This window comes from Bubalus kerabau, chromosome 4 (genome assembly GCF_029407905.1).
Source record: "Bubalus kerabau isolate K-KA32 ecotype Philippines breed swamp buffalo chromosome 4, PCC_UOA_SB_1v2, whole genome shotgun sequence".
Taxonomy (NCBI): domain Eukaryota; kingdom Metazoa; phylum Chordata; class Mammalia; order Artiodactyla; family Bovidae; genus Bubalus; species Bubalus kerabau.
In genome coordinates, this window is record NC_073627.1 from 13,196,502 (window position 1) to 13,209,704 (window position 13,203).

At 59.5% G+C, this 13,203-nt stretch overlaps 1 protein-coding gene across 3 annotated transcripts; it reads left to right on the forward strand.

Annotated features, from left to right (window-relative positions):
• Positions 1–31: 31 nt before the first annotated feature.
• On the forward strand, positions 32–13,106 carry HGS (hepatocyte growth factor-regulated tyrosine kinase substrate). 3 transcript variants are annotated; one of them, XM_055575365.1, is made up of 22 exons: positions 32–190; positions 1,790–1,874; positions 2,208–2,283; positions 2,662–2,754; positions 4,325–4,448; positions 5,548–5,600; positions 6,005–6,073; positions 6,715–6,839; positions 7,534–7,612; positions 7,679–7,777; positions 7,864–7,959; positions 8,571–8,609; positions 8,687–8,827; positions 8,922–8,981; positions 9,450–9,660; positions 10,071–10,243; positions 10,320–10,460; positions 10,543–10,720; positions 11,382–11,515; positions 11,606–11,710; positions 11,890–11,979; positions 12,419–13,106. In XM_055575365.1, the coding sequence occupies exons 1-22, from the start codon at positions 154–156 to the stop codon at positions 12,527–12,529; spliced, it is 2,319 nt and encodes a 772-aa protein (XP_055431340.1). In that variant the 5' UTR covers positions 32–153; the 3' UTR covers positions 12,530–13,106. The 3 variants fall into 3 exon arrangements, with proteins under 3 accessions (XP_055431340.1, XP_055431338.1, XP_055431339.1); XM_055575363.1 differs by having other exon boundaries at positions 33–190; positions 11,591–11,710; XM_055575364.1 differs by having other exon boundaries at positions 33–190; positions 9,453–9,660; positions 11,591–11,710.
• Positions 13,107–13,203: the final 97 nt, after the last annotated feature.

Genomic DNA, 13,203 nt, shown 5'->3' on the forward strand with positions numbered 1-13,203 from the left:
GGGGCGAGCGGAAAGACCCTCCTCCCCACGGTTCTCGGGCTGGCCGGCGACGTGCGCGTGCGCGCGTCTGAGAGGCAGGCGGAAGCGGAAGTCGGGGGCGCGCCGGCCAGCAGTGGGGATCGCCGCGGCGTCAGGTTGGGGTCCCGGGTCGCCATGGGGCGTGGCAGTGGCACCTTCGAGCGTCTCCTAGGTAACGCTGCCCCCGCTCCCCGGTGGGAAAGACCCCCGCCCCCAGTGATCCCGGGCGACCGCCGCGCGACTCGGGCCCTGGGCGGGCGCGCAGGCGACGTAAGGCCCGGCGGTCCTGGGCGCAGGGCCTGGCGCCGACCGATTGGGTGAGGGTCCGCGCAGGAGACCGGCCAGGAGCTTGGGGAAGTTAACTACCAGCGTCTGGCCAAGCGGGCCTCACGTCCTGAGTCAGGAGAATGGATGACTCAGTGAAATAGTAAAGTCTCAGTAGACCCTCTCTCCCCGCCAAAAACCTAGGTTGCCTGGAATTTGGGGATTCTGACCCATACGTGGGCCCCAAGGGTGGAGCCAGCAGTGTTGTCCCTGGGACCTGCAAGCTCTTCGGAGCGCTGCTTCCCCAGGGATCCAGACCCGCGCCGGATGTCCCCCCTGGGCTCCGGGAAGAAGCGCCGGGGCTAAGAAGGCGTTTCCTCTGTTGGGCTGGATAGCTGATCTTTCTGAACCTCCTGGAAGTCACAGGTTTTAGGAAGGAAAATCAATGTTTATGGACAAGCTCACTCTCCTTCAGGAAACTGTTCTGTGTTTGGGACAGGCGCTCTGGGTAGTCGAATGGTCTGCCTGAACCTGGCCTCCTTTTTCCTCAAATGCGATTTCGGAGGGACCTCAGATGAGGCCTCTTCGTTGCTCATTGAATTATCTGGGCTGAGGAACTCAGCTCATGAGATGGTTCAGCCCTTCAGTGATCAATCCAGGAGTCACTGTCAGATCCTTTTTGATCTTCTGCACGACTCCAGGGACCATGGTCCTGACTGAACTCGGAGAGCAGCCCCTGAGCCGCTCATCTGTGTGTCTGAGGCCACAGAGACATAGACTAGAGGTGGTCATTGGAGAATCCTCCTTGGCAGGTCAACCCTGTCTGCAGTCCACAAAACACTTGAGGCAGAGGACCGGGGTCTCTGTTGTTGGAGAATCCTCCTTGGCAGGTCAGCCCTGTCTGTATTCCACAAAACACTTGAGGCAGAGGACCGGGGTCTCTGTTGTTGGAGAATCCTCCTTGGCAGGTCAGCCCTGTCTGCATTCCACAAAACACTTGAGGCAGAGGACCAGGGTCTCTGCTGTATGTCTCTCCAGCAGTGCCACAGCTGAGAGCTAAACAAACAGGCTAAACTTCTGAAAACAAGGGACTCTGAGGGATGAGGCAGCAGAGCTTAGTGTTGAATTCTGGCTCCACCCCAGCAAGCTGTGTGATTTCAGGCCTAGTGACTTTACCTCTCTTCACTTCTCACCTAGTTTCTTTGTCCGCAGAGAGGGTGGAAATATCCCCTAATTCTTAAGGTTTGTTTGAGAGTTGAGTGAGTTCGCGTAAAGTGTTTGGAACAGCACTTGTGTGTAAAAAGCCCGCAATGTCTTTCAGGAAGGACAGTGCTTTCCATGGTTATTGTCAGGTGTCAGGAGGATGGTCACGCAGTTTTCCGTTTGGTCCAGATGTCTAAAATAAAATGGGAAGGAGGCAGTTCCTCCTGCCTGTTACTGAGCTGGGGGTCCAGCTAGGGGATCACCCAGCAGGATGAGCCCGTGTAATGGTGCGTTTCTGCCTTAGACAAAGCGACCAGCCAGCTTCTTCTGGAGACTGACTGGGAGTCCATCCTCCAGATCTGTGACCTGATCCGCCAGGGGGACACGCAGTAAGTGCACCCTCGGGAGCAGGGGGGTGGCCGCACTGTGGACCGGGGTTGCTTTGTGCCCACTCATCTTCCAAGATCCTGCCCTGATGAAAGCTGAGCATGTTAGGCCCCGATGGAGTACTGTGTGGTCTGTGTGCTATGATGGCTCTTGAGATCTCAGGACAGTTAAAGGACTTTTTCTGTACCGTTTGGGAGTGCATGGTTACCTGGACGTTTGCCTAGGGGGTCTCAAGGACCAGATGGCCAATGGGCTTTTCCTCAGTCTTAGAAGCTGTTTTCTTCTTTTTTTTTTTTTTCTCTGTTTGCTTTTACCAATGCCTTTTTATCTGTCAGGGCAAAGTATGCAGTGAGTTCCATCAAGAAGAAAGTTAACGATAAGAATCCCCACGTGGCCTTGTACGCCCTAGAGGTAATCAGACCCTGTACTCCAGTCGGCCCTGGTCGGGGTGGCAGTGATGGGCGCACTGCCAACAGTGGAGGCACCAGGCACAGAGGGCTGGGCTGGGCTGGGAGCAGTGCTTCCGCTCTTCCACCTGAGGCTGACACATGTAGCCCCTGAGGTTGACTCCAGTGTCTGTCCTTGGTGATAAAACATAGAGTTAAAAGGAGCAGGTGTAGCCTTGGCTTCTGCTTGCCTTGGAGACTGCTCCGTGGGCTTTCCTATCCAGCTGGGTGGTCTGAGGGCCCTGTTGAGGCCCACCTTCTTGTGGGGAAGGTGGACCTGTCCAGGAGGGGGAGTTCCTGCCCTGACCTGCAGCTTAAGTCTTCCCCTCCCTGGGGTCTGCAGGTCATGGAGTCTGTGGTGAAGAATTGCGGCCAGACAGTCCATGATGAGGTGGCGAACAAGCAGACCATGGAGGAGCTGAAGGATCTGCTGAAGGTGGGTGCTCTTCAGGGAGCAGAGAGGCCCGTGTGGGGGAGCACCACCCCAGGGGCTTCTTGGGGCTTTGCTGGCACCTGTGTCAGAAACAGTGCCGAGGGCTGGAGGGCAAGTGTTTGTGATCCCTGCCTGGAGAGGTCAGGCCTTCCCAGAAGCTAGGCAGGGCTGCATCTGGGAGTGCGGAGAAGACCCCACTCCTGCAAGGTGAGGAAAACTTCCTGGGGGGCAGGAGCTAAGTCTGAAGGGTAGGGGATGCTCACTGAGTAGCAGAGAAGGTGGGGAGGAACAGTGTGCGTGTGGCCATGGCAGAGCATGTGAGTGGAGACCTGGGGTCCCCAAAAGACTTGCATAGAGCAGGGAGGCACGTGAGTTTGATGTGTTTGTGGAGGCAGAGCTGGGGAACAGCAACAGAGAAGGGATGCCAGAACCCGCCCCCCACCCCACCCGCCAAGGCAGAGGAGGGAAAAGTCCTCCAGGGCCTCAAGGGGTCATCTGAGCAGGGCATGTTCGCTGCCCACCTGTAGGGATTGTGATGTGGGCAGTGACACCAGGAGGTTGTATGATGTAGAGTGGGGTGGTGCAGCCATTCTTGGAGGTGAAGGGCATCCCATAGAGCTGAGGCTGCCCTAGGTGGCAACCTAGGAGCACAGCTCCGGCACCAACTCCACCACCACTGACCTGGGCCTGTTGGGCGCCTGTGGGCCTCGCAGCCTGGAGCCCATCTGAGGCTGAGCTGACAGCAGAACTTTTTCAAAGCCCTGGCTGGAGGCCTGGCCAGCCCCTCCTCTGTCCTGGATGACAGAGGAATTAGAACCTGTCCTCCTTGTATGGGCATGATCGTGTCCTGTTCACACGGCACGCGGTCTGAGTCCTTGAAGGGCCGGGGCTACCTGGAGAGGGGTCCACTGACTGGACCCAGGTTATAAAAAAGAGCGGGAACTCTGGCATGTGAGCTGTGGTGGGTGTCTCCTCGAAGCAACTTTCTTGATCCACTGTCCTGAGCATTGTGTGTGTACATCATCGAGAGAGCTTTAGAAGTGGGATTGGTTGTGCTTTAATCTGCTGGAGATGGTGGCCTTGTATGTGGGGAACTTTCTGGAGCCATTCATCCCACCTGTCTGGGCTGCCTGTGACTGGAAGGAGGCAGCTGGCTGACCGTGCGTCTGCACCCTCAGCCCAGGCTCGGTTGGCTCTGCCTGTTGCTGGCCGGCCTTAGCCAGCCCCACAGTGGGTCACAGGTTGAGGGGCTCCCTAGGTAGTCAGGGTCCTGTAGGGCACAGGGGTGAGATGGGGAGAGACAGATGGTGGTGAGACAGTAGGGGTGGGAGAGCCTTCACTTGAGGGATTCCCCAGGTTCTTCCAGGCATTTAGAGACCAGTGCAGGCCCTTAGTCGACAGACAGGGGGAATGGATTTGTCTTTGGGGATGGGGTTCCTGGAGGAGGCCTGGATCTGGGGAGTGGCTCCCTACATGGCCCCGTCTCCAGTTGGGGTCTGCCAGTTGCTTCCTTGTTCTGAGATATCTCTTTGGCACCACCATCTCCTCATCTTCCTTCTTCCCTTGCCTACAGAGGCAGGTGGAAGTAAACGTCCGGAACAAGATCCTGTATCTGATTCAGGCCTGGGCACACGCCTTCCGGAACGAGCCCAAGTACAAGGTGGTCCAGGACACGTACCAGATCATGAAGGTGGAAGGTGAGTCAGGGGGGTGGGGGCGAGAGGGTCCAGTCCTGGGCTTGGGACGCACCATCGGGTTGAGGGGCTGCCCTGCACCAGGTGGGCCCAAGGGAGGCTGTGCTGGGGGCGGCACTGTGCTCTGAGCACAGTGGACTTGGAGATTCTTAAGCGGGGCTGTGGCAGCTGAGGCAGGCTTCTTCAGGCCCAGTGCGTGTTCCTCCCTGTTGTTGTACCTGTGGAGAGATGTTGGGTTTCTGGCAAGGAGAGCAGTGGATTCAGGCCATGTTTGGAAGATTTTCTGGTGCTCCCACCAGGTGTGGATGAGAGGGCAGGCTGGGTCCTCTCCCACCTGTGCCGCACAGCTGGGCCAGGTCTTCTGACCCCAAGATGAGCCACGGAGTAGGAGCAAGGGCACTGCCTGTTGGTTGCAGGGTGGGCAGGACTGTGCCAACACTGTGTGATGAAGGACCCATCCAGGTCAATAAGCTGGTCTCAGACTTTCAATTCCTGAACTTCAGACATGAGAGAGAACATCCAGAGTTTATGGAGGGAATTTCCAGGCAGTCCACTGGTTAAGATTCTGGATTTTCACTGTCAGGGACCCAGATTTGATCTCTGGATGGGGAACTAAATCCCACAAGTCACACAGCATGGCCAAAAAAAAAAACCCAACCAAAAACAAAGACTTATGGGATTTCAACGGGTCCATAGCTCAAAAAAAAAAAAGCTCTGGTTTAAAAGCTCTGGGAAGTGTGCTTGGCTGGAATGCAGGCCAGGAGCCAGACGGGAGGCCCAGGAAAGACCCGCGAGGCCTTGATGTGGTGGGAGCGAGGCTTGGCTCTGTGTGTGGTCCCTAGGACTCAGCAGCCATGCGGAGCCACCCCAGCTGTGGGGCAGGCTGGCTGAGCTGCGCCCCTAGACGCCCTTTTGCAGTGTGAGGTCACTGTGCCTGCTGCCTCAGGCTCTGGACCTCTTCTATCTGCTCGGGGAGGAGCAGACACCAAGGACTGGGATGTGATCGCTGGAGGCCTCAGGGCTGATGGGTAAGGACAGGTGAGGCTGAGGGCCTCACACACCAGGGCAGCATTCAGTGGTAACAGGGGCCTCCTTTTTCCAGGACACGTCTTCCCAGAGTTCAAGGAGAGCGATGCCATGTTTGCTGCGGAGAGAGTGAGTTCACAGGGTGCTGGGTCCAGGAGTTAGGCTGCTTGCAGGAGGCAGAAGGGAGACCCTGGGATCTGGGCTTGTTGGGAGCAGGTGAGCTGCTAATTGACCTCAACATAAGAATGCCCTTTAAGTAGAATATGCAGCTTTGTCTGCAGGTTGAGAAAGGAACCTGGTTGAAGGTGCCTTAGGGCTGTGGTTCCCAGTTAAATACTTCCATGTCCCCGAAGCTGTGGGAAGTCTTGCAGTCAGGTCTTTAGAAAGAAAAGAGGACCATTTTGGAGGGAGATCTTCCTCGAGTCACGTCTGCAGTGGGTTGGCCGCAGCCCCCTGCAGCCCCTGCACCCCTTGTGGAAAGCGGGGTGGCCAGGGAGGGCTGGGGCGTGTGACCTGACTCTGCCCGTCCCCAGGCCCCTGACTGGGTGGATGCTGAGGAGTGCCACCGGTGCCGGGTGCAGTTTGGGGTCATGACCCGCAAGGTGAGTGCGCCTGCCTCAGGGAGGGCCCCAGCTCCCCACCTGGCCGGGACAGACCCCAAGCCTCCCGCTGTTACCACAAGGCCACGGCGCGCACAGCAGGCCCTTTCTCTCTGGACTGGGACCTGGCGGCGTGGGGAGTGAGGTCACCTGGGATCTGTGTCCAATGGTCAGTGCCCTCAGGCAAAGTTCAGGCAAGGCTGTACTCCTGGGGAACGCAAGCACCCCATGCCCAGGGGTTTGGGTCTGCATTGCCTCGGCCAGTAGCCCCCTCGCTGAGTCTCCTCAGCTGACTTGGCTTGTCCGGCTTGGACCTTCCCTCTGCTCACTGAAGCTGGGGCCTGGGACATCTGAGCAGACTCCCCAGACTCACTGTACAGCAAAACTTACTCATTAGGACAGCTTGTGTGTTCTTTTGTGAACTTTTTTTGTCAATTTGACTACTTTTCCTCAAAGTGGAGGCTATAATTGAGAGCTTGCGAGTGTGCCCTGTTCCCCCAGGTCCTTTGTGGCCTCCCAAGCTCACCTTCTGCCCACCCCAGCCTGGGAGGCCCAGCCTGGCACTTCCTGCAGCAGGTAGTGCTGGGCAGAAGGTGGGCGTGAAGAGTGGCTGACCAGGCCTCCCTGACCACCCCGTGTCACAGCACCACTGCCGGGCATGTGGCCAGATCTTCTGCGGCAAGTGCTCTTCCAAGTACTCCACCATCCCCAAGTTCGGCATTGAGAAGGAAGTGCGGGTGTGTGAGCCCTGCTTTGAGCAGCTCAACAAGTGAGTCCCCTGGGACACTGGAGCTAGGGTGGTGCCCGGCAGGGCCCCTAGGTCTGAGTCCTGCTGGCCAGTTGCTCGGGTTTGTTTATAAAGTGTTGGGAGAAGAGACACAGGAGTTGCCTGGAGACCCTCACCCCACGACAGTAAATTGCCTTTCTGCAGCCCCATTGACTCCACCTCTCTCTCTGACACACACACCACCCCCACCCTCCCAGGCTTGTGTGCCCACACACACCTTGTATCCTGAACCAGTCAAGAGTGAGCCGCAGGCACCCTGTCCCTCTCCCCTCAACTCCCATGTGTGCTTCCCAAGGGGAACTTTTCCCACAAGACTGCTGGTAGCAGTCAAGTGTGTCCATCTTCCCAGCATCAGGGATGGGATCTGATCTGTTGGGGAAGTGGTATCTGTAGGCCGCTCCATTGGGAGGTCTTTTCTTTGGAAAGCCGCAGCGTGGCGGATGTTGGAGCCCCATTTCCAGGAAAGGGGCTGTCTTTTAGGCCAGTGACTTGCCCAGGGCCCTGCAGCCCAGAGGTGAAAGCTGGTTCGTGGGTCCAGCTTTTCTCTGGAGTGTGGTCTGCGGAACTTCCTGTCTTCCTTCCCTCAGGGTGTCAGAGGGGAGCCCCAGGCTGTTTCCTAGAACACATGGGGGTGGGATACAGCGCCTGGTGACACACGGCATCCTGTCTCCTCCAGGAAAGCAGAGGGAAAAGCGGCCTCAACAACGGAGCTGCCCCCGGAGTACCTGACCAGCCCGCTGTCTCAGCAGTCGCAGGTACTGCCCGGGCCTCTGGGGGCGCCTTGACCCTTGGCCCCGCTAACCCTGCCCTGTCATCCTCAGCTGCCCCCCAAAAGGGACGAGACAGCCCTGCAGGAAGAGGAGGAGCTTCAGCTGGCCCTGGCCCTGTCTCAGTCGGAGGCCGAGGAGAAGGAACGGATGGTGAGCGGGGGCAGCCTTGCTGAGTCTGGGGGTGCACAGGAAAGTGCGGCGTGCACCTCGGACACCTCCTCCTGGTCATCCTGCAGAGGCAGAAGTCGGCCTATACCGCGTACCCCAAGGCTGAACCCACGCCCGTGGCCTCCTCAGCGCCCCCTGCCAGCAGCCTGTATTCTTCGCCTGTGGTGAGCCTGCCCTTCAGCTCAGCCCCAGTGGCTTGGACTGCCTTCCTATGGGATGAGAGGGCAAGCGATTGTGCCTCAGCAGGGATGCTTGAGTCTCCTGGGCAGGGGCAGAGGCAGCCTGGTGCCCACAGGTCTCGGCTCCCTGGTCAGGACCCCAGTGGAGCAGAGGACACTGCAAGGGCTGGAGGCCTCACTGTCGAGACCCCGGTGTCTTCCATACCCCCCAAGCGGGAGGAGCTGGGGACACCTTGGGTCAAAGTGCTCTGTTTTTCTAGCCTCCTGTGAGGCCGTCACAGGTCTGTTTGCTGGAGGTGGACCGAATTCTTTCTGTAAAAAGGAGGAAGGTGGCAGGTGGGGCAGAGGTTTAGAAAGTCATTTGCAAACCCTGCAGGGCACTGTGGGTGGAGCTGAGAGAAGCCCTGCCAGTTGCCCACCCGACCCTGTGGTCAGTGGGAGGGCTGGTGGGGCAGCACCCTGCATCCCATCTACGGTTACGGAGCCCCTTGGCGCTTGGACAGGCTTTGGCCAGTCTGCAGGGTCCGCTCTCATGGCTATATCATCCAGGCCTCTCCTCCGGCCTGTGGCCTCTCATATACACCATGTCTCCCCAGAACTCATCGGCGCCTCTGGCTGAGGACATCGATCCTGAGGTGAGGATACCCCAAGTGTGGTGCTTTCCCCTCGCTGCTTCCTGGCCCTTGGGAGTGACCCCCTCTTGCCTGTGTAGCTTGCACGGTACCTGAACCGGAACTACTGGGAGAAGAAGCAGGAGGAGGCTCGGAAGAGCCCCACGCCGTCTGCACCAGTGCCTCTGACAGAGCCCACGGCCCAGCCTGGGGAGGGACACGCAATCCCTGCCAACGTGGAGGTAAGGGGCTACTCTCAGGCTTCAGACTGTGGTCCCTTGGGAGAGGGACACCAGGATAGGCAGAGATGGAGTCTCACTGTCTGGTCTCTTCCAGACTTCCCTCCCAGAGACAGACCCTCAGGCCGTAACTGCAGCCGGAGCTGCCTTTAGTGAGGTAAGCCATGACTCCCTCCTCGGGCTGGGGGCAGACTTGGCCTCCCAGAGTGCAGAGCGCCAGGCTCATGGTGACCTCCCAGAGGTGGGCTGTTGCCACTTACAGCTCTCCATTGGACGTCTCTGGGTTGGCTGTAGGCTCTGCTCAGCTCCTTGCTGTCTACCCCAAACAGGCTGGAATATTCTGGGGCTCTGCACTTTGGTGCCCAGTGGAGTAAGAGGCCAGTGCCAGGACAGCTTTGTCTCGGCCACGCTGTGCCTGTGGGCAAAAGCCGAGCTTCCCTGGGCCTCTGTTTCCTCCCTTGTGAACCGGGTGCTGGGGGCGCCTCTCGCCAACCCCCCAGGAGGACCCAGTCAGTTGTGCAGCAAGCTCAGAGCTCAGCACCTGACTCAGCCAGACAGAGGGACCCTGTCCCCACTCGGGCTCGGGGTGTAGGAGGTGCTCAGGCAGACTCCTGTGCCCCGGCAGCAGTACCAGAATGGGGAGTCGGAGGAGAGCCATGCACAGTTCCTGAAGGCCCTCCAGAATGCCGTTACCACCTTCGTCAACCGCATGAAGAGCAACCACGTGCGGGGCCGCAGCATCACCAACGACTCGGCCGTACTGTCCCTCTTCCAGTCCATCAACACCATGCACCCCCAGCTGCTGGAGCTGCTCAACCAGCTGGATGAGCGCAGGCGTACGTGCCACGTGCACCTTCCCAGGTGTCCCTCCAGGCCTTGGGGGCTCCCATCGGGCCTGCCACACCCGCTAGGGGCAGTGGGCTCCTTCTGGGCCAGGCATTATCGCGCCTGGGGTGGTGTGGGCAGGGCTGCCGCGAGGGACCTTGGGCTCTGCATGAGGGAGTCCCAGTGGCAGATGTCCCACTGAGCACAGTGAGCTGGCGGGAGTGTGTATGTGTACGTATGTGTGCGCACACGTGTGCATGTGCGTCCCCCTGCCCTGGAGCCCCTATGCCAGCTGCACCCTGTAGACAGGTGCTCAGCTGGGCCCTGCCATTTCCCAAGCCAGGCTGGGCAGCAGTGCCCACTGTGGGCAGCTTGTGTTCCAGCCAATACCAAGGCCCCCCAGCTTGCCCCCTCCCCACAGTATACTACGAGGGACTGCAGGACAAGCTGGCGCAGATCCGTGACGCCCGGGGGGCGCTCAGCGCCCTGCGGGAGGAGCACCGGGAGAAGCTTCGCCGCGCAGCCGAGGAGGCCGAGCGCCAGCGCCAGATCCAGCTGGCCCAGAAGCTGGAGATCATGCGGCAGAAGAAGCAGGTGCGGCGGTGGCGGCCCGCCCGGCCATAGGGTGTGGGGCCGGAGCCAGCCCTGACGCCTGCCTCGTGGTCCACAGGAGTACCTAGAGGTGCAGCGGCAGCTGGCCATCCAGCGCCTGCAGGAGCAGGAGAAGGAGCGGCAGATGCGCCTGGAGCAGCAGAAGCAGACCATCCAGATGCGGGCCCAGATGCCCGCTTTCTCTCTGCCCTACGCCCAGGCACGTGCCCACCACACACCTCGGTCCCTCAGGGCACCCTGGTGACGGACAAGTGCCCTGAAAGCTGTCTCTCTGTCTCCAGCTCCAGGCCATGCCTGCGGCGGGGGCTGTGCTGTACCAGCCCTCCGGCCCGGCGAGCTTCGCGGGCACCTTCAGCCCGGCCGGCTCGGTGGAGGGCTCACCCATGCACACCATGTACATGAGTCAGCCGGCCCCAGCTGCCAGCGGTCCCTACCCCAGCATGCCAGCAGCCGCAGCAGGTAACGGAGTGGGTAGGGCAGGAGGGTGGGGGGCCAACAGCCAAGACGAACCCCAGACCGCTACCCTTTCCTTCTTTTGTTGTGTTGGTGTGATCACAAACTAACAGAACAGTTGGCAGAGCAGTACACAGCGTTTTTCAGATTCACACACTCTCCCCACACTCAGCCACACTCACTCTCTTCTGACCCAATTTAGGGGGAGTGGCGGGTGTGACACCCTTTACTACTAGAGGCCTCTACATTTGCTAGACCAGGATGCTCTGCAGGGCCTGGGCACAGGTGCCAGACGAGCCCAGAGGCCCTGGTGTGACTGCATCTGCGGCTGGCTCGCGCTCACATGGCCCCAGGGCCTCACCTGTGCCAACAGGAAACCCGCCCCCTGTTTAGCTGTCCTCCCTCTTAGAACGTTCCGTGGGCTTCTCTGACACTGATTTCTCAAAGACCGCTGGCCTGTTGTCTTGCAGACCATTTGGGCTGTAACTGGTCTTCTGAGAGTGTGACATTCTGTGGGTCCTTTCCTGTTTTTGTTTATTTCACTTACTATTCTTTTGTGAAAATGTGAAACACAAACTTATTTCTGTAAGTCACAAGGAAAAGGGAAACTCAAGCCCCCGTCCCTTGCCCCATCCTCAGGGTTCTGAGCTCTCTCCTCTGTCTGCAGACCCCAGCATGGTGAGCGCTTACATGTACCCAGCGGGGGCGGCTGGTGCACAGGCAGCCCCGCAGGGCCCCGCGGGGCCCACCACCAGCCCAGCCTACTCATCATACCAGCCTACTCCCACTCAGGGCTATCAGGTAGGTGGGGAGGCTGCCCCTTCCCTACAAGGCCCGTAGGCCCAACTGTCTCCCATCGCCCTCTCTCCTCCACAGACCGTGGCCTCCCAGGCCCCACAGAGCCTCCCAGCCATCTCCCAGCCCCCGCAGTCTGGTACGATGGGCTACATGGGGAGCCAGTCAGTGTCCATGGGCTACCAGCCTTATAGCATGCAGGTGAGAGGCTGTCGGGGGGCCTCAGATGGGAGGAGCAGGGCCTTTGGGGGTGGGAGCATGCTGGGCAGGCTCCATGGTCTGCTCACTGCCCCATGTCCCCTCCACTGCCTCTCTGCTGGTTGGCATTGACCTGGTTACAGAGCTGCTTTCTTAGCATGGGGCTGTTTCATTGTCCACAGAATCTCATGCCGACCCTCCCTGGCCAAGACGCGCCTCTGCCGCCCCCACAGCAACCCTATATCTCAGGGCAGCAGCCCATGTACCAGCAGGTGAGCCTCTCCTGGGACCACCGTGGGTCATGACAGGGGACAGGCTTCACTGTGGACCCCGTCTGCAGTGGGGCTGCCCTGGGAAGTGCGGCTGGCGTGGGCCAGGATTGCTGCTCTTCAGGCAGGACCAGGACAGGCACGTAACAATAGCTGTTGGGTGTCAAAACCATATGTTTACTTAAAAGCCCAAGGTCCCATCTACTCAGCTCCAGAGACATGAATCCGGAATGCCTGGGGAGTGGGCTCTGCTGGGAACAGGAAGAGGACAGGGAATCTGTGATGACTGGAGGAAGGGGAGGAGTCAGGAGCGTGGGCTTGAGGGGCCTAAATACTGGGCCAGGCTGGTTTGTGGAGTGTTCTGGAGAGGAGCTGGTAGAGGATGGGGAGGCTGGGGCCTGGAGAGGGAAGACAGACCACTGGCTTGTGTGTCCTCCTGCAGATGGCGCCCTCTAGCGGCCCTCCTCAGCAGCAGCCCCCAGTGGCCCAGCAGCCCCCAGCACAGGGCCCGCCAGCACAGGGCAGTGAAGCCCAGCTCATCTCGTTTGACTGACCCCGGCTGGGAGCTCCCCATCTAGAGTAACACTACGGTTCTCCAAAACTGCCGCCTCCATCTCTAACTAGCGTGGTCCTCCTGCCTCGCGCTCTACCCTCTGCGTGGGCGGGGTGGCCCTTCACTCCGGCCCTCCTCCGTCTTTGTCCTTGCCTGCCAGCTCCTGGTTCCCCTAGGCCCCATCCTTGTCTCTGGCTCCTTAAGTTCATGTCTGACTCCTTTCCCCAGGGCTGGGCCTCGGGGAGGAGGGTGGAAGGGAAGGACCTTCCCTGAGAGGAAGCCTCCAGCCCAGTTATGTCGGGTTCTGTGAGGGCTGGCCAGAGTGGGGTCTCTGCCCCGCACAGCTCATGCCCTCCCATCCCCACCCGGGAGACCTTGAGGCCATGGTCTGTGACTAGCGTGAGTGCTCCCCAGAGTTCTCCAGCATGGCCCCCCAGGCTGTCAGCAGGGATGCTCCTGGCCCTCACAGGAAGGGTGGGGCCTGTCTCCAGCTTCTCTGCTTCTGAGCTGCCATCTTATCCAGTGCCCTGAGTAGATGGAATGGAACAGCGATAATAAAAATGTATTTCAACAAGTATCAGGGTGTCTGCTCAGAGGGAAAGTGCTGGGCAGCTGTTTCAGTTCTGGGTGGGTGTGTGGGTGCCTCCTCACAGGCCAGCTGCCCCTCGCCGCAG

What these genes read in the sequence shown, in the direction of transcription:
- HGS (XM_055575363.1), top strand. Translation starts at nt 154, where the DNA reads ATGGGGCGTGGCAGTGGCACCTTCGAGCGTCTCCTAG. An exon ending in GCCTGTATTCTTCGCCTGTG is followed by an intron (nt 7,960 to 8,570) that starts GTGAGCCTGCCC and finishes ATGTCTCCCCAG; the next exon opens with AACTCATCGGCGCCTCTGGC. An exon ending in TCTCTCTGCCCTACGCCCAG is followed by an intron (nt 10,461 to 10,542) that starts GCACGTGCCCAC and finishes CTCTGTCTCCAG; the next exon opens with CTCCAGGCCATGCCTGCGGC.